Source organism: Pelodiscus sinensis, chromosome Z (assembly GCF_052426305.1).
Source record: "Pelodiscus sinensis isolate ZL-2025 chromosome Z, ASM5242630v1, whole genome shotgun sequence".
NCBI classification, from domain to species: Eukaryota; Metazoa; Chordata; order Testudines; family Trionychidae; genus Pelodiscus; species Pelodiscus sinensis.
The window spans coordinates 32,477,885-32,498,291 of record NC_143085.1 but is presented as its reverse complement, the minus strand read 5'-3'; the positions used below and the strand labels follow the sequence as shown (position 1 = coordinate 32,498,291).

At 55.2% G+C, this 20,407-nt stretch overlaps 1 protein-coding gene across 2 annotated transcripts in view; it reads right to left on the bottom strand.

Moving 5' to 3' along the window:
- SH2B3 (SH2B adaptor protein 3) overlaps positions 1–20,407 on the bottom strand; it is a 118,252-nt gene that overhangs the window by 12,139 nt on the left and 85,706 nt on the right. For both annotated transcript variants that reach the window (XR_016348365.1, XM_075898736.2), the window contains exons 3-5: positions 7,976–8,077; positions 6,319–6,410; positions 2,091–2,185 (exon numbers count right to left, since the gene is read on the bottom strand). Coding sequence is in view for 1 of the 2 variants with exons in the window: in XM_075898736.2 (XP_075754851.1) it covers positions 2,091–2,185; positions 6,319–6,410; positions 7,976–8,077 (289 nt within the window). In the remaining variant the exon portion in view is untranslated. The remainder of the gene's footprint in view (positions 1–2,090; positions 2,186–6,318; positions 6,411–7,975; positions 8,078–20,407) is intronic.

The following is a 20,407-nucleotide window of genomic DNA, read 5'->3' as shown; positions in this document are numbered from 1 at the left end:
CGCTGGGCTGGCGTTTGTCTGATAAGCTGTTTCTTGGCAGCATGTTGGGAGCACAGGTCTGACAGGGTCAGGTGAGCAGAGCAGGATGCTCACAGAACCCTGCTCTCCAGGGCCCCAAGGGTGCTCAGCTCCCTCCGAGAGCCAGGGGCGCTGAAGGGTGCTGTGTCCCTCACAGGATCGAGCCCCAGATCCGCAGTTCTACCTGCCCGAGGAGCTGTGTAATTCTCTCCCACTGCTGCCCTGGGCTGATTATTCCTCATTCGCTTTAGGAGGCCTGGGCTGGAGCAGAGGGAGTGGGGTTGGAATGCTTTGGGGGCCCGCTCCCCGCCCATAGCCACCAGCAGGGGCAGCAGCAGCAGGACAGTCCTGCCATGGGCCTAGAGGAGCCGAAGCGTTGCAAGCCCTCACCAACCAGTTTCCTGGCCATGCAAGCACCTGACAGCAGGAGTGCCTGACAACAGGCCCTTGGACAGCTTCCCCAGGGCTCCAGCACCAGATACTTCCTGGTGATCAGCACCGCCCACCCTTTCATTCCAGCAATATCGTGGGTCTGGGAACCCTGGGACCCCTGCAGGCTGGTCACGGTCCAAGCGCTCCCCCTTGCTCGGTTAGTCTTTGGCAAGGCCTCCTTGGGCCTGTTGGCTGAGGAGCTTGGGGGTCTGTGACAGTACCGGAACTGGGGCCTTTCAAATGCCAATGGGGCCATCCAAGGATTAGGTGGTGTGGGGTGGCTTGAGCCTTTGACTTACCGAGAACTCCACTGGGGGTAACGACATGCTGAGCAGGGGATTCAGAGCCCGCAGCACAGATCAGCTCCCCTGGGAAAACTTTTACCTTCCATAGCCACCGGGCACCTGCTGCTTGGGGCACATGCCCCCAGAGCGATCTGCATTTCCCTCAGGCAGAGGTCAGTGTGCCTGGCTTTCAGTGTGCAAATAGCCCAGCTGCTATTTGATGACTGGCGCAGCACCAACTGGGGCTGTTGTTTACACAGGTTGCTCTGGTTGTAGCGCTTACAGCCCGAAGGGAGCCTATGGACCCTCGAGTACCTGGTCACAGGCAGAGAACTCCCCTCTGTTCCTGCAGCGAACCCCTAACATCCAGCGAGCTACAAAGCTGCCACTTTCTCAGAGAGCCAGTCTAAGCTGCTGGCCCAGCCAGTGCAGCCCAAAGTGGGCTCTGATCTGGCTTCCCTGCAACCCCAGAACGCACTGTGGGCTGGGGATGAATTCAGGGAATTGGTGCATGGTGGAAAAGCAGTAATCCCACACTGGCCCCTTTCCACAGGGCAAACAGGAACACGCCCGCCTAGCCGTGGTTCTAACAAGCAGGCAGTTAACACACCTCAGCAGTTGCCTCCTTATTTGGCTCTGGCCTGGGACTCCTCCCTCACACCTGGATTTTATTCCCACTGCGCTGCTGGGGTGACACTGGGTGAGCTGCTTCCCACCTGGGCCTGTTTCCCCTCCCGCTCCCTTGTCTGACCTGTCGCTCCGAGAGCCACGCGGCTCAGAGCACAGTCGGTCAGAGGCTGTGATTTTTGGCTGGGACCTTGAAAGGCGCCGATCATCCCCACAGTCCGTCAGCCTAGTTTGGGTGTTGCTGGGGGGAGCACAAGAGCAGCCCTGCATTTCTGGCCAGGCCTCTGTACACAAAATGCACTGTTGCCACGGCAGCAGCAGCAGCCCTCTGGAGCACAGAGGACCTGGCCCAAGAGGTTCAAACCACTGTAAAGCTGAATTGCATGAGTGGTCGGAGAGGCACCAGGCCCGCGTGAGGCGTTCAGGTTCTGTCCCAGCTCTCTCAGAGGGTCGCTGTGGGTTCCCGGGCAAGCCGTGGAGAACCTGACTTGCAGAAATGAGATGCAACCCACCACAAGTGCAGGGCTCCCCTACCAAGCAGGCTCTTTACCCCACAAGCAGGCTGGCTTCATGTTGGTAAGAGGGTGGGAAAGGGGAGGGCACCGTAGGGGCAAAGTGCAACTACTAAGGCAGCTTCCTCCTTGCCACGGGTGTCCCACACCACTGCCCTGAAGACAAGGAAGCCCCAGGACCTGTGAGTGTCCCCACTCTCCCACGCAGGACACCCACCTTGGGGAAGGAAGTCGGTGCTGCCATTGGAGGGGCTCGAGGCGGTGATGTCAGAGAGCTGGCCCGCGAGTAGCTCTGCGTCACCTCCCTCTGACCTGCCAGGAAGATACAGGAAGGATGTCACTGCTTCCGCCACCAAGCCCAGGCGGAGACCCGGCTACTCCCCTCAGCAAAGCCCCAGGGTGAGCAGAAAAAACACCCCCCCTCCCCCCCCCCCCACACACAAAAAACAGAGCTCCCTTCATGCAAGCGTGCCAGGCAGGAAACGTGATAGCTCAGCCACTGCTCAGAAGTCAGGGCTCCCAAGGACACAAAATGCCGGGAAATTCCAGGTGTTTTTTCACACGTTAAAAAACAAAACTAAACCCAACATTCCTATGGAAGCATATTTCAAAACGCGGCAGCACTGCAGCACAGCGGGGTCCTAGTGCAGGTACATTCCCTCAGCTGCCTTGAGAGAAAGACCACCTACTGTAGGGACAGGGCCACTGGCCAGAGGAAAAACACAACACATCTGGGGCAAACTCAGGTAAGAGTCATAGGCCTCACCAGAAACACAGGAGGAGGCATGATTTTAATTCGCCCTTACTGATAGGCTAGGGAGACCGGTCACCCAGAATCTATTCCTTACTGACAGAAACACCGTCCCAGCAGTGGACAGGTGGCAGCCCCACTTCCTGCCTATGTTTCCCCATCTGTGCCAAGTGTTGTGAGGTAGCAGATGGGAAACTTAAGGGAGGTGAGAAGAACCTACTGTGGGTTGCCTGGCCACAGCTGAGCACCCTGCCAGCCTGCAGAACAGGGCAGAAACACCATACTGAACTCTGTGGCTAACAAGACTCAGCTGCCAGCTCCGGAGCTGCCCTGGCATCCTCTCTGTGCACTGCAGCAGACAGAGCAGCACCTTCAGCTTGGACCAGACACTGTCGTCTGTGCCTGCCCCGTCTCCGTGCTTGGGGTGGGGGTTGGTTTCCTAGCTCTGGAGTGCGGTGCTGCTCCCTTTGGGCACAGCTGCCATGCAAGCAGGAATGAAAGTTGACAGTGCGAAGAGGGAAAGGACGCAGGCTAGCTTGGAAATGCACCAAGAATCCCCAAAACACATGGGTGGGAGGGAGAAGCCCTCAGGGACCATTGTCATGGCGCTCTAGCAGCAATATTCCCTCTAATTTTTTCCATCCATGTGCAGAATAAATTTTATTATGTGCACCAAGGCATGTGTGGATATGCACCACCAGGAGATACACAGGCTGCCAGCTGTGGCCAGTACGGGTATTTTGCTAATCAGGTGGGTGGCATCCAAATCTCTCCTAGGCCCAAGTGCTTAGCTTACAGCAGCGTTTAAGACCGAGGAACACCAAACATTATTTTTTTTTTTTATGAGGAACACCAAGGATTTTTTGTTGAGAAAAAGAACAAAAGGTTGGGGGAAGGAGGAGAGAAAAGAAGGGTCGGGGGGAAGTTATTGAGGGGAAAAAAGTCGTCCCTTTAAGGGTGGCCATTTTGAATTCTGTACTCCACAGCGCACCTCCGACTGCTTCGCGTCACACGCCGGAGTGCCACGGAGCACAGTTACAGGGACCAGCCTGACGTCTCTCAAGGGCAGAGAGCAGCACACTTGCTCCCCAGCCCTGGTAGCAGGGGCGGCTGCTCTCCGTGCAGTCGGGACTTAGGAGGTGGGGGGCGGACCTACAGCCAATGGCTGAAGCACTCTGAGATGCGTCAGTAAGGCTGGAGTCAAATGGAGGCGCGCTGGCTTCCCAAAGGCCAGGCAGGAAGCAGGCCCTAAGCCATGGGAACGAGGCGCGCCGCAGGAGTCGGGGAGCACACTCCATAAATCACAACAGGGCTTGGCTCACTCTCCGCAGGCTATTTCAATAACAGGAAGTGCCTTGTTCACAGGACCCAGGCAATAACCAGGGCTGCAGGCCAGCCGGGGCTTCCGGCGCTTCCTCCCAAGGGGCAGCAGTGCCACCTCAACCTGCCCCGTACAGCCCAGCCCCCTTCTGCCTAGCCTGCCACGCAGGGATTTGGGAATCCCATCAGCAGGTCCCTCCCGGGTGCTTTGAGAACAGGGGCCAACAGGTTCACTGCGCCTGGCAGCATGACCTGGGCTTTGGGGCTCCCCGACGGGCCCTGCTAACTTCCTGCAGCTCGCCTGAGACTAGGGCCAAGTTCCTGCCCAGGCGAGTTATGCCAGGTTGCATCTGGCCAATCATGGCTCACCACTAGCCCAGGGGAGCCAGTCACTTGGAAAGCCCCCTTCCCAGGCAGCTGGCGGGCAGGGGTCAGGTCAGGCGAAGCATGAAGCTCTCAATCAGCAGCCAGGCTCTGGCTGGTGGGAGGCCACAGCGTGAGCCCGGCCTGGCAAACCACCAGACCCGTCCTGGCTGAGCAGGGCTGGCACTGCCCCGTCAGCCTGAGGACTGTGTCCACGGGGGAACAGAGCAGGAGGAGGAGCCTATGAGGGGAGATGGTGCCCAGGGCCCCTGCGAGGCAGCCCCGCTGGGAGGGGTGTTGATCTGGGCAGCAGCTGGTGCTGATGCAGCCCTGTGCTTGGGAGTCCCAGCTCTCTGACCCTTCGCCTCCCTCACCAGAAGCACTCGCAGTGCATCGCTCCCCCTCCCTCGCAGAACACTCCCCATCCCAGCAGTAGTGTGAGGGGGCGAGGAATCCCAGGCCCCACCCAGCCCAGCTCCTGGCAGGGGTTGAGAACATCTGGCTCCGGTCCCACGCTGGAAGGGCTGGCTGCCAGGAAAGGTCGGCTGGCACCGGGGAATCCACAGTTGCAGAGGAGCCCGTGAGGAGCGCAGAGCAACCAGGAGACCCCTCCCCAGCTGGCGGTGGGGGCTGCCTGCAGGGGGCTCAGACATGGACAAGCACCTTTAGTGACATCAGCTCCGCGACAGGCACTGACAGCAGCGCTCGCTGGGGGGTATCCCTGAGCCGGGCAGCTTTGCCAGCCACAGTAACGTCCCGCCCTGCGCTGACCCCTCACTCACTTGGCCATGAGTCACACGCACTCGCAGCTGCCACTGGCACTTCCCTCTTGGCAGAGGGACGGCTGCTGACAGCCACGAAACAATCAGGGCCCTCGCACAGGCTTCCTGCCCCTCCTTCTGCAGCTGGTGCGGGGGCATGACCTCTGCAGGACCACAGCGCTTGCTGGGAGTGCAGGGCTGTGTGGTGCATTGTGGGTGGGGGTCACTCCCTGGATCTTCTATTGCCCATGGCAGGGAGGCGTGTGGGGGGAAGATGCCAGGCACTGGGCAGATGCCCCATCGTTATCAGATGATGGTGTGACGCGCTGGATTTCAACTGGCTGCCCAGAGGCTCTGTCCCTCCAACTCCTGTGAGAAAGCTGCCACTCCCCCCCGCCCCGTTTGTCCTGGGTTTGGAATCCATCCCTTGCAGCAGAGCCAGGAGCCCAGAAAAGAGCATAGGCCGGTCTCGTGGGAAGTCGCCTGGCACCAAGCTAGTCTCACTTGCCCCACGGGCTGCAGCAGGCTGAAGAAGCCAGGCCAGGCAGACGACACCCTGGTAAAGAGTCTGGAGCCCCTGTCTCTCAATGCAGCCTCTTCTTTGAGTCCAGATGTGGGCACATGGAGCCCCTAGGGCTGGCACAACTGTGGGCAGCTTGACCTGGGGGCAGGGGTCACTCACCCGGCTCTACATTACCAGCCACAACTGCAGGCTCTGCCCGCGACTCCCCCGCAGCCCTTGCTTGGGGTGTCTGGAAATCCCAACCCAGTGACTCCCTCCCCCCCCGGCACCAGGCCGCACATGGCTTGGGCGGTGGGACAGCTCCACGTCGGATTCCCAGAGCACAGCTCTGCCTGGACCAATCCAGGCCTGATCCTCTTCCCTTGGACTCCAATGGGAGCCAACAGCCCAGAGTGCCCTGCAGGACTCGGCTGAGCTGTCGGGTGCATGCAAAGGGACTCCACGTGGCCCTGCCATCCAGAAGCTAAGAGAGCCAAAGGTCTGTGTCCTGAGGCCCAAGGGGGGCAGGCGGAAGGCAAATTGCTTCTCCAAGACCTGGCCAGGGCTCCTCTTCAGCCCTAGGCTGCCTGGCAGCTGTGTGTGGGGAACGTGTGCCCAGACAAAGCCTCCCTCCGGGAGGGAATCTCATGCATCGAACGTAAGTGCCCAGAGCCAGATGTGCCCAGTGTCACCTGGAACAGGGGCCCCCCAGCTGCTGCCCACTCAAGCGTCCTCACTCGGCCCTTACCCTCGGGTCAGGCATTCTTTGATTGCCGCTGTCCAGGAACTCAGCTGCTGCTCATCCCTGGCCTCGAATACAACATCGGTGCAGTTATTCACCTAGACAGGAGAGAAGGCGAGCGTTGGGTGGCGTGGGAGCATGGCCCAGAAACACAGCTACCCTGCCCCACCCAGGACTCCACTGCCCACACCGCAGGAATGGGGATTTCCGCTTGGATGCTGAGAACCAGCTCCAGTATCGCTTCCTTCACAGCCTCTCCTGCCAGACCCAGGGAGTTCCCCTTCTGTTCTTCCCCAGGCTATTCTGCTTCCTCCCGCTCTCCCACGGTCTCCAGGGTAAACGATTCCCGGCCTCTGCAGCAGGAGAAGGAAAGCTATTGGAGGAAGGAATCTCACACAGGGAAGAAGGCTGTTCCCAGGGTGGGGTGTTCTAGCCACTTATATCCCAGAGGAACTATTCCTATTCCAGCCAGACCTTGCTAGGCCCCATGTCTGGGCAGCACCAGTGACTGGTCAGAATTTTGTCCTTGCAATCAGGTACCCAAAGAATAAATCCCTTGCTGTGTCTCTTGGAGCCAGCGGCTCCCAAACTGCAGTGGCCCCCACTCTCCGACTTGCCCTCTCTGCTTTTTGTGGGCATGGGGCAAGATGTGCCAGTCCCTGGAGGAAGAGGGCTGCTTGGGGAGAAGGAGGCCAGGCAGCAGAGAGGCATGAGGAACAGAGCAGATGGGAGGGGGAGGCAGGGCCAGAAGTCAGTCCTACACCTCTGGGAGCATTGGTCCCAGTCTAACCCCCACAGCAAGAACAGGGGCAAGTGGGAGCAACCGGCTGCCTCACAAGGTGCCTGGGCGTAGCTTGGGGGCCTGGCCTCCCCCTTCCAGCAGCTCCCACTTCCCCCGCACTCCTGTGGGCAGAAGAGGGACTGGCCCACAGCAACAGAGCTCCAGCAGACGTGCTGGGAGGGGAGAAGGAGACCCCAGAGCCTGTGAGGTGCCCTAAGGCATCTGCTGACTTGCGGAGGCTGGAGCCAGGCTCTGCTCTGCCAGCACACGTGGCATGCAGGCCCCAGGGCTGCTGGAACAGCACCCCCCACACACCACCACTGGGAATATGATAAGGCCGCCTCCTCGAGGAGAGCCAGAGCCCACGCTCGCGGGCCTGTACGCGCCCCAGAGCGGACATTACTGACAGGGCCTCTAGCCTCCTCACCCCAGCTAAGGAGCCTCTGCCGGGCCCCTAGGTGCTGGCAGGAATAGAGCTGGGGACGTGACAAGCGGTATGAAAGGCAGCAAGCACTGGTAGGTGCAGTGCAGGTGAAAGCCCCTGCCTAATGCCCCTGATATCTCAATGCCTGGCAACTACTGTCAGGATGGTCTGAGCTCGGATCCTTTAAAGGGGAAGAGACAGACAGAAGCAGCTGTTGGAAAAATAGATGAAAAGTAACAAACGCAAGCACCGGGTCTCCCTCCCCTCTCCACAGGTGCTACAGTAACCCTGGCAGGAAAGGGCTGGAGGTTGCAGAGTGCGGCATGTGCCAGGATGGCTGTGGCTTTCAGAGAGCATTTGCTCCCTGCTGCTGGAGGGGGCTCAGAGCCAGACGGATTATGCTCTCCCACAGGGGTAACTGCGTGGTGCATGCTACTGTCCATCCCCACAGGCCTTACCTTGAGTACAAAAGTGTTCATGTTGTCTGGCATCTCGAGGCGGGTGCATCTCCGGATTTCTCGGACAGCAGAGCAGGTGGTGAGCAGCTTGGGCTTGGAGCACTGGCGAGAGAGAGAGAGAGAAAAATCACTGATCGTGCCCCAAACCAGAATCCCCACACCAGGAACACCACAGAGCCCAGGCAGAGACGGTCAAACACAGGACCTCATCCTTCATACCACTGAGCATTTTCAGCTCCTGCTTGCCCAGCATGGCAACAGAGGGTGCCTACAGGGCAGGAGGTGCCCTGCAGGAAAAGCACTAAGCCCTGCTCCTACTAGGGGAGAGGCTCGGTGTCCTGTTTCCGCACCAGGATAGTAACATTCTAGGGACGAAGGTTTAAGCTAGTCTACAGCTCTCATCTGCTCTGCAGTGCTGCATCTTGGCTGCTGTTCCTGACCTCGGTAGGAGCCCATTTTGGCTGGAGTTAAATGGAGACAAACTTCAGAACAACTTCCGAGGCAGCCCCTGGTATTGCATTTTGACCTCTACTGTCTGGCTGTGCCAAAACACAGACCAGGCGCTTGTGCTTAAGCAAATAACTGGCACAAGATACAAAAACAAGGCAGCAGTTCTGCAAGGAATCACATCAATATATTGCACAACATCTGGCCCCAGCACTGCCCTTTCAGACACATGGTGTACTCAGCTTCCTTGCAGCCTCCTAATGGGATAAAAACAACAGACACCAGTCTGAAGGCAGCTGACCTCGAACACGAGCAGTGCTCTTGGTAAGCCGCAGATCTGGGCTCCTTCCTAGATGGGGAGAAGATCGTTAGAGCCTCATTGTTTACCCCTTCCAAGATCGACATGTGCAAGCAATTGCTTCTTAATCAACACTAACTATGGGAAAGTACAGCAAAAGTAAACTACATTACCGCACAATATGGTTCCCAGACGCAGCTAGGTTTCCTCCCACATGTCAGGGCTGCCAAGTTGCATGGCCCCGCTACCATACATTCCACCTTTCGTCTCATTCGTTCTTGGAGAACTAAATCATCAGCCTGATTTTTCAAATCCCTATTTATAGGCCAGACTGCACAGAACACGAGTGGAAAAGGCACTGACATTTCCAGGTTTGTGCTCCACCCGGCCTTCTGTTGTGGTCTGAAACACTGCAGTTTTGATGCTGCCGCTCACGACGGAACACTCAGGAAGCATGAAAGGTCTGCATGCCTCATGGTCTCCCTGGGCAGAATCCTGCAAACAAGCTGCCAAAAAGAGAAATACTCTGTGGTGGGACGTCAGTGGCGTTGCACTAGGGGAATGCTGGGCCTGGTGACTTTCAAAATCTAACATGGGATCCAGCTCTTTATACTTGAGAGGCATGATCAAGATTTTTCAAAGTGGCTAGTGCCCAACACCTTAAAGCAAGGGTGGGGAACCTAAAGCCCCAGGGGCTTGCCTGGATCCAATCTCCAGCCCCATGCTCTTCCCCTGGAAGCTTCCCCCACAGGGCTGGTCCCCATTGTAGGAGGGACGGAGACCTGATCTTTGCTGGCTGGGAGCAGGCAAGCCAGAGCCAGATCCGACCCATGGGCCTTGTGTGTCACTGCTGCTCCTCCTCCCAGCTGGTGCAGTAAAGCACTGCCTGGAGGCTTTTCCCCCTCAAAATCTACTAGCCAGGCCCCCACCCTCCCCGGGGCTCTGGTCTGCCCAGGGAACGTGAAGGGTTGGTTGGTTGGTTGGGGTTTTTTTTATTTATTTATTTAGCTTCTCGCTTGTGTGCAGACCCCCACCAATTTTTCTGTGGGTCAGTGCCCCTCCCCCCCATGCAAAAAAGGTTCCTCACCCTTGCCTTAAAGGCTCCTGATCTGTGTTACAGGAGTGCTCTCTCTCTGTGCACATGTTAGTTCTCAGCCAAGGCAGCAGTAGAAACACACAGCATCACATGGGTTTGCCAATTGCTCCTTTGGTGCAGCTCTTCTGAAGAAGGGGTTGGAAGCACTATGAGGCCCCTTTCAGGTACCTGGGGCCGGGCACCACTTAATATCACTTTGTAAAAACTTGGCTTGTGTGTTTTTCCAACACCCGCTCACACCTGTTCCGTTATTCAAGTTCCTAATTACACTGGAAAGGATTAACTCCCCCGTGAATCTTAGGCAGCACACTAATTTGTCCCTGTGCTTGCCAACATTGTGTTTAGACCCGGATTTGGCCCCAGACACCCAGACAGGAGATGAACTCAGGCCTCCCAGACCTGGCACCACAAAAAACACTCTCCGCCAGTTCCCAGCTGGCAGAATCCCACATGCAGCATCAGCAGCACAGCCTCACATTTTCCTATTCCTCCAACAGCTAATGAGAAAGCACATGGGTCCGATCTACCCTGGCAGCCTTGTGGGCTGTTGTGCTGGCCTCTAACAGGAACATCTATGCAACGGCACTGGAAAACTCTGAAGGTGTAAAGCAGAGTGGAGCTGGGCTACCCAGTTGTGATTAAAAGAACCGTTTCTTCCCTCTGCCTGGGAGAAATTCTCCTAAGCCTCGTGCTCTGGGCAGCTTTTAAATCCTCGTCATGTTTATTGGGTTTATGGGGTGCTCAAGGCTTTTGCTGGCCTGCCCCATGGGGAGGGAGGGAGCCATCTTTTTAGACTGAGCAGCCGAGATTTCATCCTCTGAAAGTTATGCAGAGTAGGGGTCTTAACATGTCCCTGGGCTGATGAGTTAACTCACAAGGGTTACATGCACACCCATCCCTCCCCTCTGCTGCCATGCTGCTACTGCACATAGAGTCAGCAGCAGGGGCAGCCCGTGAGCCTAGGCAGACTAAGCGGTCGCCTAGGGTGTCGCCGGCCCGGGCGCCCAATGATGACATCATGGGGCACCCGGGCGCCCTGTTATTACGTCATAGCCATTGACGGCTGTGCAGGCGGAGGCGCTGATCGCGCCCCCCCGGCCTGGGGCGCAAGCTGCTACAGCCGGCCTCAGGCCGCTCCTGATCAGCAGCACATGGGGCAGAGGAAGGGAGGCTGGGAGTGCATTTACATGGGGAGCCAGTTTTCGAGCAGCTCCCTGCACATACCAGCTCTTGCTGAGCCAACTTCCCCTCCGCCCTGCTGCCTCTGATACAGAGTGCAGGGGGTTAGAAGGCAGGTAGGAGCTGGTGCTTGCTTTTAAGCCAGATTCCCAAAAGCACCAGCTCCCGCCTTCCCAACCCCCTCATGTAAACATGGAATCGCTGGAAAATTTACACGTTTACAAACATAAATGCATTTTAACCTCTCTACTGCAGAGTACACTGGACATGTTCAATTGGCCATGTGAGCTGCCAGACAACCTGACTTCAGTAAAAGGGCAGGGGCCAGGGCCCAGAGAGCCTCACCATAGCAGCATCATTGGTCAACCCTCAAAAAGGGGAGGGACCAGAAGGAACATGATCAAGCAGTCAGGTGGGTTAAATCAAACAGGGGTAAGAAATGAGAAGTGCAGGTGTCTCCGGAGCCCTGGGGTACTGGATGGCCTTCCAAAGCAACAGAAGCCTGCCTCCACTGATGAGGGAGAGCTACTGGGCTCAGTCTGCCATCCTGGAGAGTCTCCCTACAGAGCGACTACAGCTTGGGAAAACCAGGGCAAATAGCCTCCTCCTACCCCACCATCTCCTGCTCCGTTCCAGCCTTTGCTGCTGGCAAGGAGCCACTTAATACCAGCTCTGTGGGGTGGTTTCTATGTTGTGAACACCAATCCACTAATCCTCATGCTTCAGGGCACGAGCCAGCTTCTACAAGGGGTCAGGAAGAAACTTTCCCTAGGGGCATATCACTTCATCCATGGTGGTAGGAGGAGGGGTCTCTTGCACCTTCCTCTGAAGCAGCCAGTCCTGACCTTGTCTGTCAGAGGACGCTGGCTGAAGGAGCTCGGTGTGATCGAGCTGTATTAATATGAGTAGGACTAAACATTGGGGAGAAACCTAGATGCTCTCCCGGGGGCAGGAAAAAACAGACTCAAGAGGAAAAACCCTTCTGGGGACCAACCAGTTAAGTAGCAGTTCTGCAGAAAAAGACCTGGGGGTTACAGTGGATGAGAAGCTGGATACAAGTCAACAGTGTGCCCTTGTAGCCAAGAAGGCTAATGGCATATTAGGTTGCATTAAGAGGACCATTGCCAGCAGATCCAGAGATGTGATTATTCCCCTTTTTTCGGCTTTGGTGAGGCCACATCTGGAGTATTGTGTCCAGTTCTGGGCCCCCCCGCCCCCACTACAAAAAGGATGTGGACGCATTGGAGAGGGTCCAGTGGAGGGCAACCAAAATGATTAGGGGGCTGGAGCATATGACCTATGAGGAGAGGCTGAGGGACTTGTGTCTGTTTAGTCTGCAGAAGTGAGGAGAGAGGGGGGATTTGAGAGCAGCCTTCAACTTCCTGAAGGGAGGCTCCAAAGGATGGAGAGAGGCTGTTCTCAGTAGTGGCAGATGGCAGAACAGTGAGCAATGGTCTCAAGTTGTGGTGGGAGAGGTCCAGGTTGGATATTAGGAAAAACTATTTCACTAGGAGGGTGGTGAAGCACTGGAATGGGTTACCTAGGGAAGTAGTGGAGTCTCCATCCCTAGAGGTGTTTAAGTCTCGGCTTGACAAAGCCTTGGTCCTGCCTAGAGCAGGGGGCTGGACTTGATGACCTTCTAGCTCTATAGTTCTATGATTCTAACCCTGCGGAGATCAATTTCCATTTTTCAGAGCAATGTGGCATTCTAGACAGGTCCATATGTATGAAAACGGGAGTGTCATTATTACTTCATCTTGAAACTAAATGAGCCATTCTGAAAACCAGGGGAGCAAAGCTAGTTAAGGAAGAAAACGGAGGCAGTGAGACCCCTTAATACTTTTACCAGAAACCGTTTCCTTCTGGCAACAGTTACCAGCCTTGGTCAATGACCTGGGCTTTTCCACTGAGATCTGAGTTAACATCTTCGGTTGGGATGAGATGCATGAGTCATTGGCACCCAATAGAGCATCAAGGAAGTAATCCCTGTAAAGCTGCTAACAGATGGTGCCTTAGAGGCCGGCGCAGGAAGCATCCCTACACCAGATGATTCAGCCCTCGAGAAATCGGGAGAACTAAGTCTAGTTAGCCCCACATGGAGACACTGTGTCCATGGGAAAAAATGTTGAATAAGTGGCATTATCAATGATTCATGGCAAAGCTGAAATGGTTCAGTGGCTGGGAACCCCCTCGCTCAGACAAAACAGAGATTCAGTCCGAATTTGAGGAGAGCTGGTATTAAGTGGCTCTTTGCCAGCAGCGAAGGCTAGAATGGGGCAGTGGATGGTGGGACTGGAAGAGGATTTCAACCAAGGCAGCAGGGAATTGTGCTCGTCAGTTTCACCCACACAGATTGCTTGTCAGCCTCATGCTCCCACTGTGGGAGACAGCCACTGAACACCGCCTGCAGGCAGCTCCAAGCAGGACAACAATGAGGCATGGTGGTGGGTGTGGAGGGCCCCCCCAACATCTGCCCTGCTGGAGGGCTCAGAGGGAAAATGCTATAGGGTAGTTCCCAAGTGGTTTAGATGGAGCCATTTTTTGTCCAAGCACCTGAGAGACACTGAACTCACACGTCACAATTGCTGCTCATCCTCCGGCTCTGGAGCATCACCTTGCGCTGCCTCTCTTCCCAGCTGTTCTATAGGGCCTGGCCATGGGAAGGGAAAGCACCCCTCTTCCTTGGATGCAGCTGGCCTGGGGACCTAGCAGCCACACTGGAATGGTTTTTGAAGTGGGTGTTCTCAACCATGCTCCCCTCAACCTTTTTGCACTCCTCACCCCTTCCCCAGACTGGGAGTCACTCCTAGAGTTGCCAACTCTCCCCGGACCGGACAGCACTGCTGCTAATGGCCTGGGCCAGCAGCAGGAGCCAGAGTGACACAGCAGCCCCCAGGGCGATGGTCTGGACCACGGCTGGTGGGTGCAGAGCTTGCAGGGATGGCGGGCAGCAGGACCCCAATGGGAGCTGAAGCCGAAGGGGCCAGTGGGATTCTGTTGGGGCTGCCCGGAGGGCAGGACACGGGGCAGGTGGGGCTGACCCCTGGGTGTGGAGAAGCCGGGTGGAAAACCTGAGGGTACTACAGCATCCCCCACAACACTATTTACCTTGCTTACGGGCCCTAGGCTGTGCCCATTATTCCCATGCTGGGGCAGGACACGCTGCAGGCGATGCTGACGAGAACTGGCCTTTCCCAGTCCATCACAATCCACCAGCATGTCATCCATCCCCCCGCAGCAACAAGGCAGGTTCACTTGCAGCTGTGGCCCATCAGTGACCAGGTGGCCTGGGCTGGATCTGGGGCACTTCCACTACCACAGACTCTGCCCTGGGGCTTCGCAGTCAATACCCAAGAGCGAGCTGAAAGCAAGAGCACAGCGTGGGAAGCAGCCTGTGGGAGCCTCCCGAGGGCAGCCCTCAGGCAGGGTGAAGGGGACAAGCTGCCATGCAGCCCCACTGGGTCCCACCAGGGAGAGGAAGTCAGTGCTTTGAACAGCTGGGAGGGTTCTGCTCTGACCTGCTTGGAATACAGACTCACCACCAGGCCCAGGCAGGGGCTCCTTTCCTCCCAGCCCTCTGTGGCCCGGCACTGCACAGCCAGGCATTGTGGGGATTTCAGCTTTCAGGGGCTGGCCCCCATCTGGTCATCCCCAGAGATGGGCCTCAAACCCACGCCTGGAGCCGGCCCCTGAGTCCGCTGCTTGGGCCCTATCTGGCTCTGATTGTACAGTGGAGGGAGGCGGGGGACAGGTCCGGCACCTGGCACTGAAAATCGGAAGGGCAGTCAATGAACCGTCAGGGAGGCTGCCCAGTCTGACTGGCATGAGATCAAACCAAACACCGGATGTTGCGTTTCCTTCGCGCTCTCCCAGAACCGAACCCGCAGGGCAGCGTCATAGCAGCATGGTCTATGCCCTAGTCACAGCCCTGGGAAGGCTTCACCCCTCTGCCATCCGGCGGGCTGACAGACTGCTTCCTGCCAAGAGGCAAGTCCTGCTGAGGGTTCTGCCGCCACGGTGGGAGTAATTTTCCAGCCCCGTGGCTGAGTGGCTTCCAGGCCAGCTCACCATTCCAAACTCGGGCAGGGGTGTCTGCTTCCTGGGACTGAAACCAGCGTTTGCTCTGAAACGTTCCAATGCTGGGTTTCCCAGTCTCCTGTGCACATGCGGGAGCTGGGCCATCCGCAAGGCAGAATCGGAGGGGACGAGTGCTCAGAAGAGCTGTCTGGGAGGGGAAGTGGCAAGAGAGTGAAGGAGTGCCTGAAGAGATTTCTCTTGGGCTGTCACATGGTCTCACAGAGGAGCCACAATCTCTGGAGGGACCTGGATGGAGATCTGTGGGGGAGAGACAAGAGTTCTGCTCATTCCTTGGCAGCAGTGCCGGGGAACTGGATCAGGGCTCGCTGCTAACCCAAAGCCCTGGAGGTTCAGCAATCCATTACTCATGGGATTGACACTGGCTCACAGGAGTGGATCTTCGGGAGCTGGCAAAGGGGGCAGCTTTTGGGACTCAGAGCCACTCATGCAAGTAATTTTCCACCCGGCAGCAAGAGCAAACAGCCAGAATTGACTCCCCTGAGATTAATAGGGCCAGATGAAAAAGAACAAAGTAAGGTGGATGAGATTGTGCCTGAGTGCCCAGGGCTCATGGCTTGCACCAAGCAAAAAATGCCTGCAGAGTGTCTTTTGAGACTTAAAGGCACAGTACACAGCAAGCTGTAGCTAAATCCTTATAGAGCTGCAGACCCATATGCCAGACTGGATGCGTAGAATCTCCCCAACTCACCATGCCGTCCCAGGGCCAAAGGGCCTCAGAAGGAGCAAGCAGTGTCAATGACAGTGTCCCGCTATCATGTAAATCACTAGTGACAAGGCTAGTGATACAGAGGGATAAGGGATAAGAAAGAGCATAGAAAATCTGCGAGCAAGAGAGTAATTAGTCCTTTCAACTCTCTTACTGAGTCAAACAGCACCAGCATCTCAGTCCCAGTGCAGAAACTGAGGCACGGAGAGGCTTTTCAACAACTCTCCTGATGTCAGCACTGTGGCTAGGGCTCTGGAGAACTGGGCTCCCAGCCCTGTGATATGAAGAGAGCAGCCACTGCTCCTGGCTCCCTTCACAGTCCCAGCTGCTCCATGTCCTTGGGCTGGCCTGGTAGGCTTACGCAAGGCTGCTTTTGATTTCACGCCCTGAGCCAGCTGGGGGATTCCCACTGGACGTGCAGTAGCAGGATGAGCCAGGGACATTTGAAAAGCTGGCTCCCAGGGTCAGTGGACATACCAAGTCCTCCAATAGCTTCCAACCCATCTGGCAGAAATAAGCTCTCCCGCCCCACACTCGCTGGCTGAGATCGGGAGCCGCTTCCTGAGGCTGAGCCATGCCAGGGCACTTTCCACTTCCTTGTGATGCTGGCTAGGGGAACACAGTCAGCCAATGGCCCAGTGCAGTGATTTACAATCACTGGATGACTGACTGGGTTGGGTCTTGTCCCCCAAACTGCAGGGGAGGGGAGTGACACAGCACAAAACCCGGGACAGCAGGGAAGCCAGTGATTACAACATGGTACCAAGACAGATGCTGGGGTGTTCTGGGAGCTCCAATCTCTCACTCCCCTGGCTTGGTGGATTACATATGCCCACTACCCAGAAAGAGTCTGAAACCAGGGGGAACATGTCCCCATATGGGTGCTCAGAGCCGGCCCAAGCCCCCAGCACTTTAGGTGCCTGTCTACTCTGCTCCCTGCATGGCTTCCTACCTAGCTTCTATAAATCAGAGGAGCCCCATGGTGTGTAATGCCCTCAGAGAGCGGCCCCACTTAGATGCACTAGAGTAACTCCACTGGCTAGAGCAGGACGGTAGCGTCTGAGATGAATTAGGTGAGATAACATCTTGGAACAGCTGCTGGGGAGAGAACTGAGTCTTCTTTTAGTATAAGTAAGCTGGGAATTGATAAAAAGAAAAAAAGCTAAGAACACAACAACATCCGGCTCCCCACAAAGTCTGACAAAATGCAGACATGACCAGGGAACTTCATCCTGTAGCTCTCACCTACTAACTTCAATGGTCCAGGAAGGTCAGCAGAGTCCAGCAGCGGCTAGTTTTAAAGGGTTCTTGTCTACTTGGGTTTTGGACACCATATCCTGGGCTTTCAACTCCCATTAGAAGTCACTGAATGATCAGCAAGATTGGGCTCTCAATTCCTGTGTGCGCCTTGGAAAAATCACCCTTGCGTCTACACTACAAGACTCCGTGGCCAACGGGAGTAGTGGAAGGGTGAAAGCATCCCAAATGCCGCAGAAGCAGACCCTGGTTAACAGACGGGGGAGGAATTTTGATTCAGACGGATTAGAACTCCGTTCTGGGCTTATTTTTCTCAGCAGCTGAAAAGGCCTGGGAGAAAGGCTCCTTTTTAAGGATTCAACACCTCAACCTCTTCAGTTGAGGCCAGAGAGAGCTTCCTAAGGACATCTCCGAGTCATCCCAACAGTATTTCAGGAACAAAGAGGGTGGGGAGATGCAGACAAGAATCTCCCTCGTCTGTCTAGAGCTAGGGAGACAGCAGGCATAGCAGACAGCAATCACAACATACAAAACTGGAAGAAAGGGCACAAAGCAGCGATCTCTCCCTCTTAGCTCATCTTCCAGCTTCCTACTGATGGGGAGAAATACAAATGTGCTAGATCTCCAGGACTCCATGCCAGCCTTACAGAGTTAAAACATGACTCACTTGGCTCTTTGGCACAAACAGGTTGTGGCTTTCAAGTGTCGGGCAAAACACAGAACAGGGAAGCGTTTGTCATGTGGTTGGAGTTATGCAATTCAAGTTCTCCCCAGATTGGGTGGCGTGTCATTTTAAACCCGGCAACTTGAGCTCAACTGATCTCATCACAGGACTGCAGATAGTAGAAGGTACGGGAGGTGGGGAGCTTGCTACTAGACCTCACCTGATCACTCAATAGGTGATTTTAAAACAAGTCAACTAACCAATCCACCTGTTAGCAGCACTTCTAGAAAGTAGCAAATGTTCAAAGCAGGCCAGCCGGATACAGCAGCCTGTCAACTCTGTCTGAACAGTTTCCCAGACATGCAGGGAACAGGACTTGAATTCATTGTCACTTAAGGTACAGAACAGGTCCTTGGTTGTAAGAACAACAGGAACAGGGTTAAAATGGTGTCTAGACCGTGCTGGCTCCCTACACAAATGTATGTTGCCCACAGACCGTAGGTTAAAATCCACTTTCATTTCATATTCACTCAGCAGAAAACAGGCCAGCCAATTTCAGTTCCTGGTTCTCAGGCATTAGCTCAAGAACTTTGCATCAAACAGCACAGTCACATTTACAGCGGTGCAAATGAACCCCAGTTTCCTACAGCACGTAAACATAAAAATCACAAACTTTTACAGTGACTGGTCGATTTGTGCAAGCTGTGTTATCACAGAATCGGTACCTGGGATGTGCACTAATTCAGTACTGTGCCTTTAAAAGCTGCCCTCTTCTACAAACAGCACAGGAGCCTGGCAGGAACCGCTCCAAGGAGCTGGTGTCACAGAACTACCATGCAACATACAACTCTGCAAAGTGGAACTAACCAGATGACCGGAAAGTAATAATACTAGAAAAGGGAGTTGTGCAGGTCGTTTACAGAGACAAGGAATACAGTGCACAGTGGAACAAGGCCCACTGGCATGGTGGCACAGGGTCTTTTAAAGGGATACCTTTATTTAACAAAACCTGCACTTCAGGTGTTTTTAGCTGACAGCCAGGGAACACCAGGGATGAAAGACAACCTAAATACACTCCCCCTAGGAGGGGAGCAGGGAAACAGCATGAAAATGAAGCCATGTAAAAACCGAATGTTGAAGGCCAGGCGTAATGCAGGACAAAAATACCACAGTGTTTTCCTGCATGGGCCAAACTACAGTGAGGAATCAAAAAATTGCTACAGCTCTGTACAACAATGAAGCCAAACACTAATCCGGTGACTGCAGCCCCCTGGAGTGATGACAGGGTATCCAGCAACTGGCAGAATAGGCCCATATAAGGGATGTGCTGTGATTGTAACAGAGAGTGAACTCGTCAGCTTTACACCCAACTAGGGAAATGTGAAAAGAAAGTCTCCGTGCTGGCAGAGCAGATGTGTTCTGTGATCGCTGAGACACTGGAGACCAGGTTCAACTCTGAGTTGGGGGTCATGTGGGTTTTGGCAGGGTTTGAGGTAGGGTCTTAGCAACAGCAGGCGGTGAGAGAAATTCTGGCTGATCCAGGCTTTTGACACACTATCCACCAAAAGAAAAGTTTGAGCGACAGAGATGAGCCAGGAACCTGGGATCAGGTTCTGATCTTACCCGTCCTTTGACACAAGGGGGTGGACCTTCCAAGTGGGATCTGTCGGAGACAGCATGCAAGGGGAAGAGGGAGACATTTCGGAAGCAGGGTTGGGAAAGAAACAGCAGCATGCCACGTCTTTGATCGGAGATGCTGAGGGTCATTTCTAAACCTTTCATGGGCATTTAGCACTGGCCAAAGATATCAAGTGGCCTGCTCAGGAAGGACTCTGGGGGAATTGCCCCAGATAGGGCCTACATGCCATTTATGCTCCACCACCGTCAGGGCTTTAGCAGATGTACATGCTGAATTCCAGCCTCTCACCGCCCCAGAAATCAGATTCTCCACCCTTCACCAGGAGGGGGCCCTTCTCAATGCAATCTCCAGGTCTGTCCAACAAACCTGGGGGTTGATTTAATGCTGAGGCACTGGGCTCTGTTCTGACAGACAGCCCAGCCTCACAAGGCAAACACAACTGACCTTCTGCAGGGAGCATTTTTGTTTGGGAAAGGACTTCCCCAGAGTACCCAGGTGTCACTGGGGGAGAGTTCATCTGAAGAGCTAGAATGACATTTCTGTCCTGCACTGGCTATGGAACAGTCACTGAAATGCAGCCAGCTCTAGAGTGGAACAGAGCAAATACTGAACAGCTGACTGGTAGCTGTTAGGAGGAGCAGAGATGTTTCCACACCTGGACCAGGTGGAATGCAGATAAAACAGAATCAGGCCTGACCCTGGACAAGACACTAGCCCCCCGCCCCCCAGTCTCTTCCAAACACAGACACTGTTTATTAAAGTTCTCCTACTCAGACAATGGGTTTTTCCAGACCCAGCTCTAACCTTTGAATCTCTCCTTTCAGTCAGTTGCTACATGAAAGCACAAAGGAAAGGAAGAGCCCAGAGGATGTAGCGGCTGGCGAATCAATAGACCATGTGTTGCAGGACGAGATGAAAGTGAGAATACAGCCTCCGACAGAGTCCATTCCAACTGCGTGGCCACAAACAGACCCGACACGTCAGAAATGGGATCTCAGGAGCCACGCATGCATTCAAAGCAGACCAGCGTTGGTGGATAGGAGAGGCC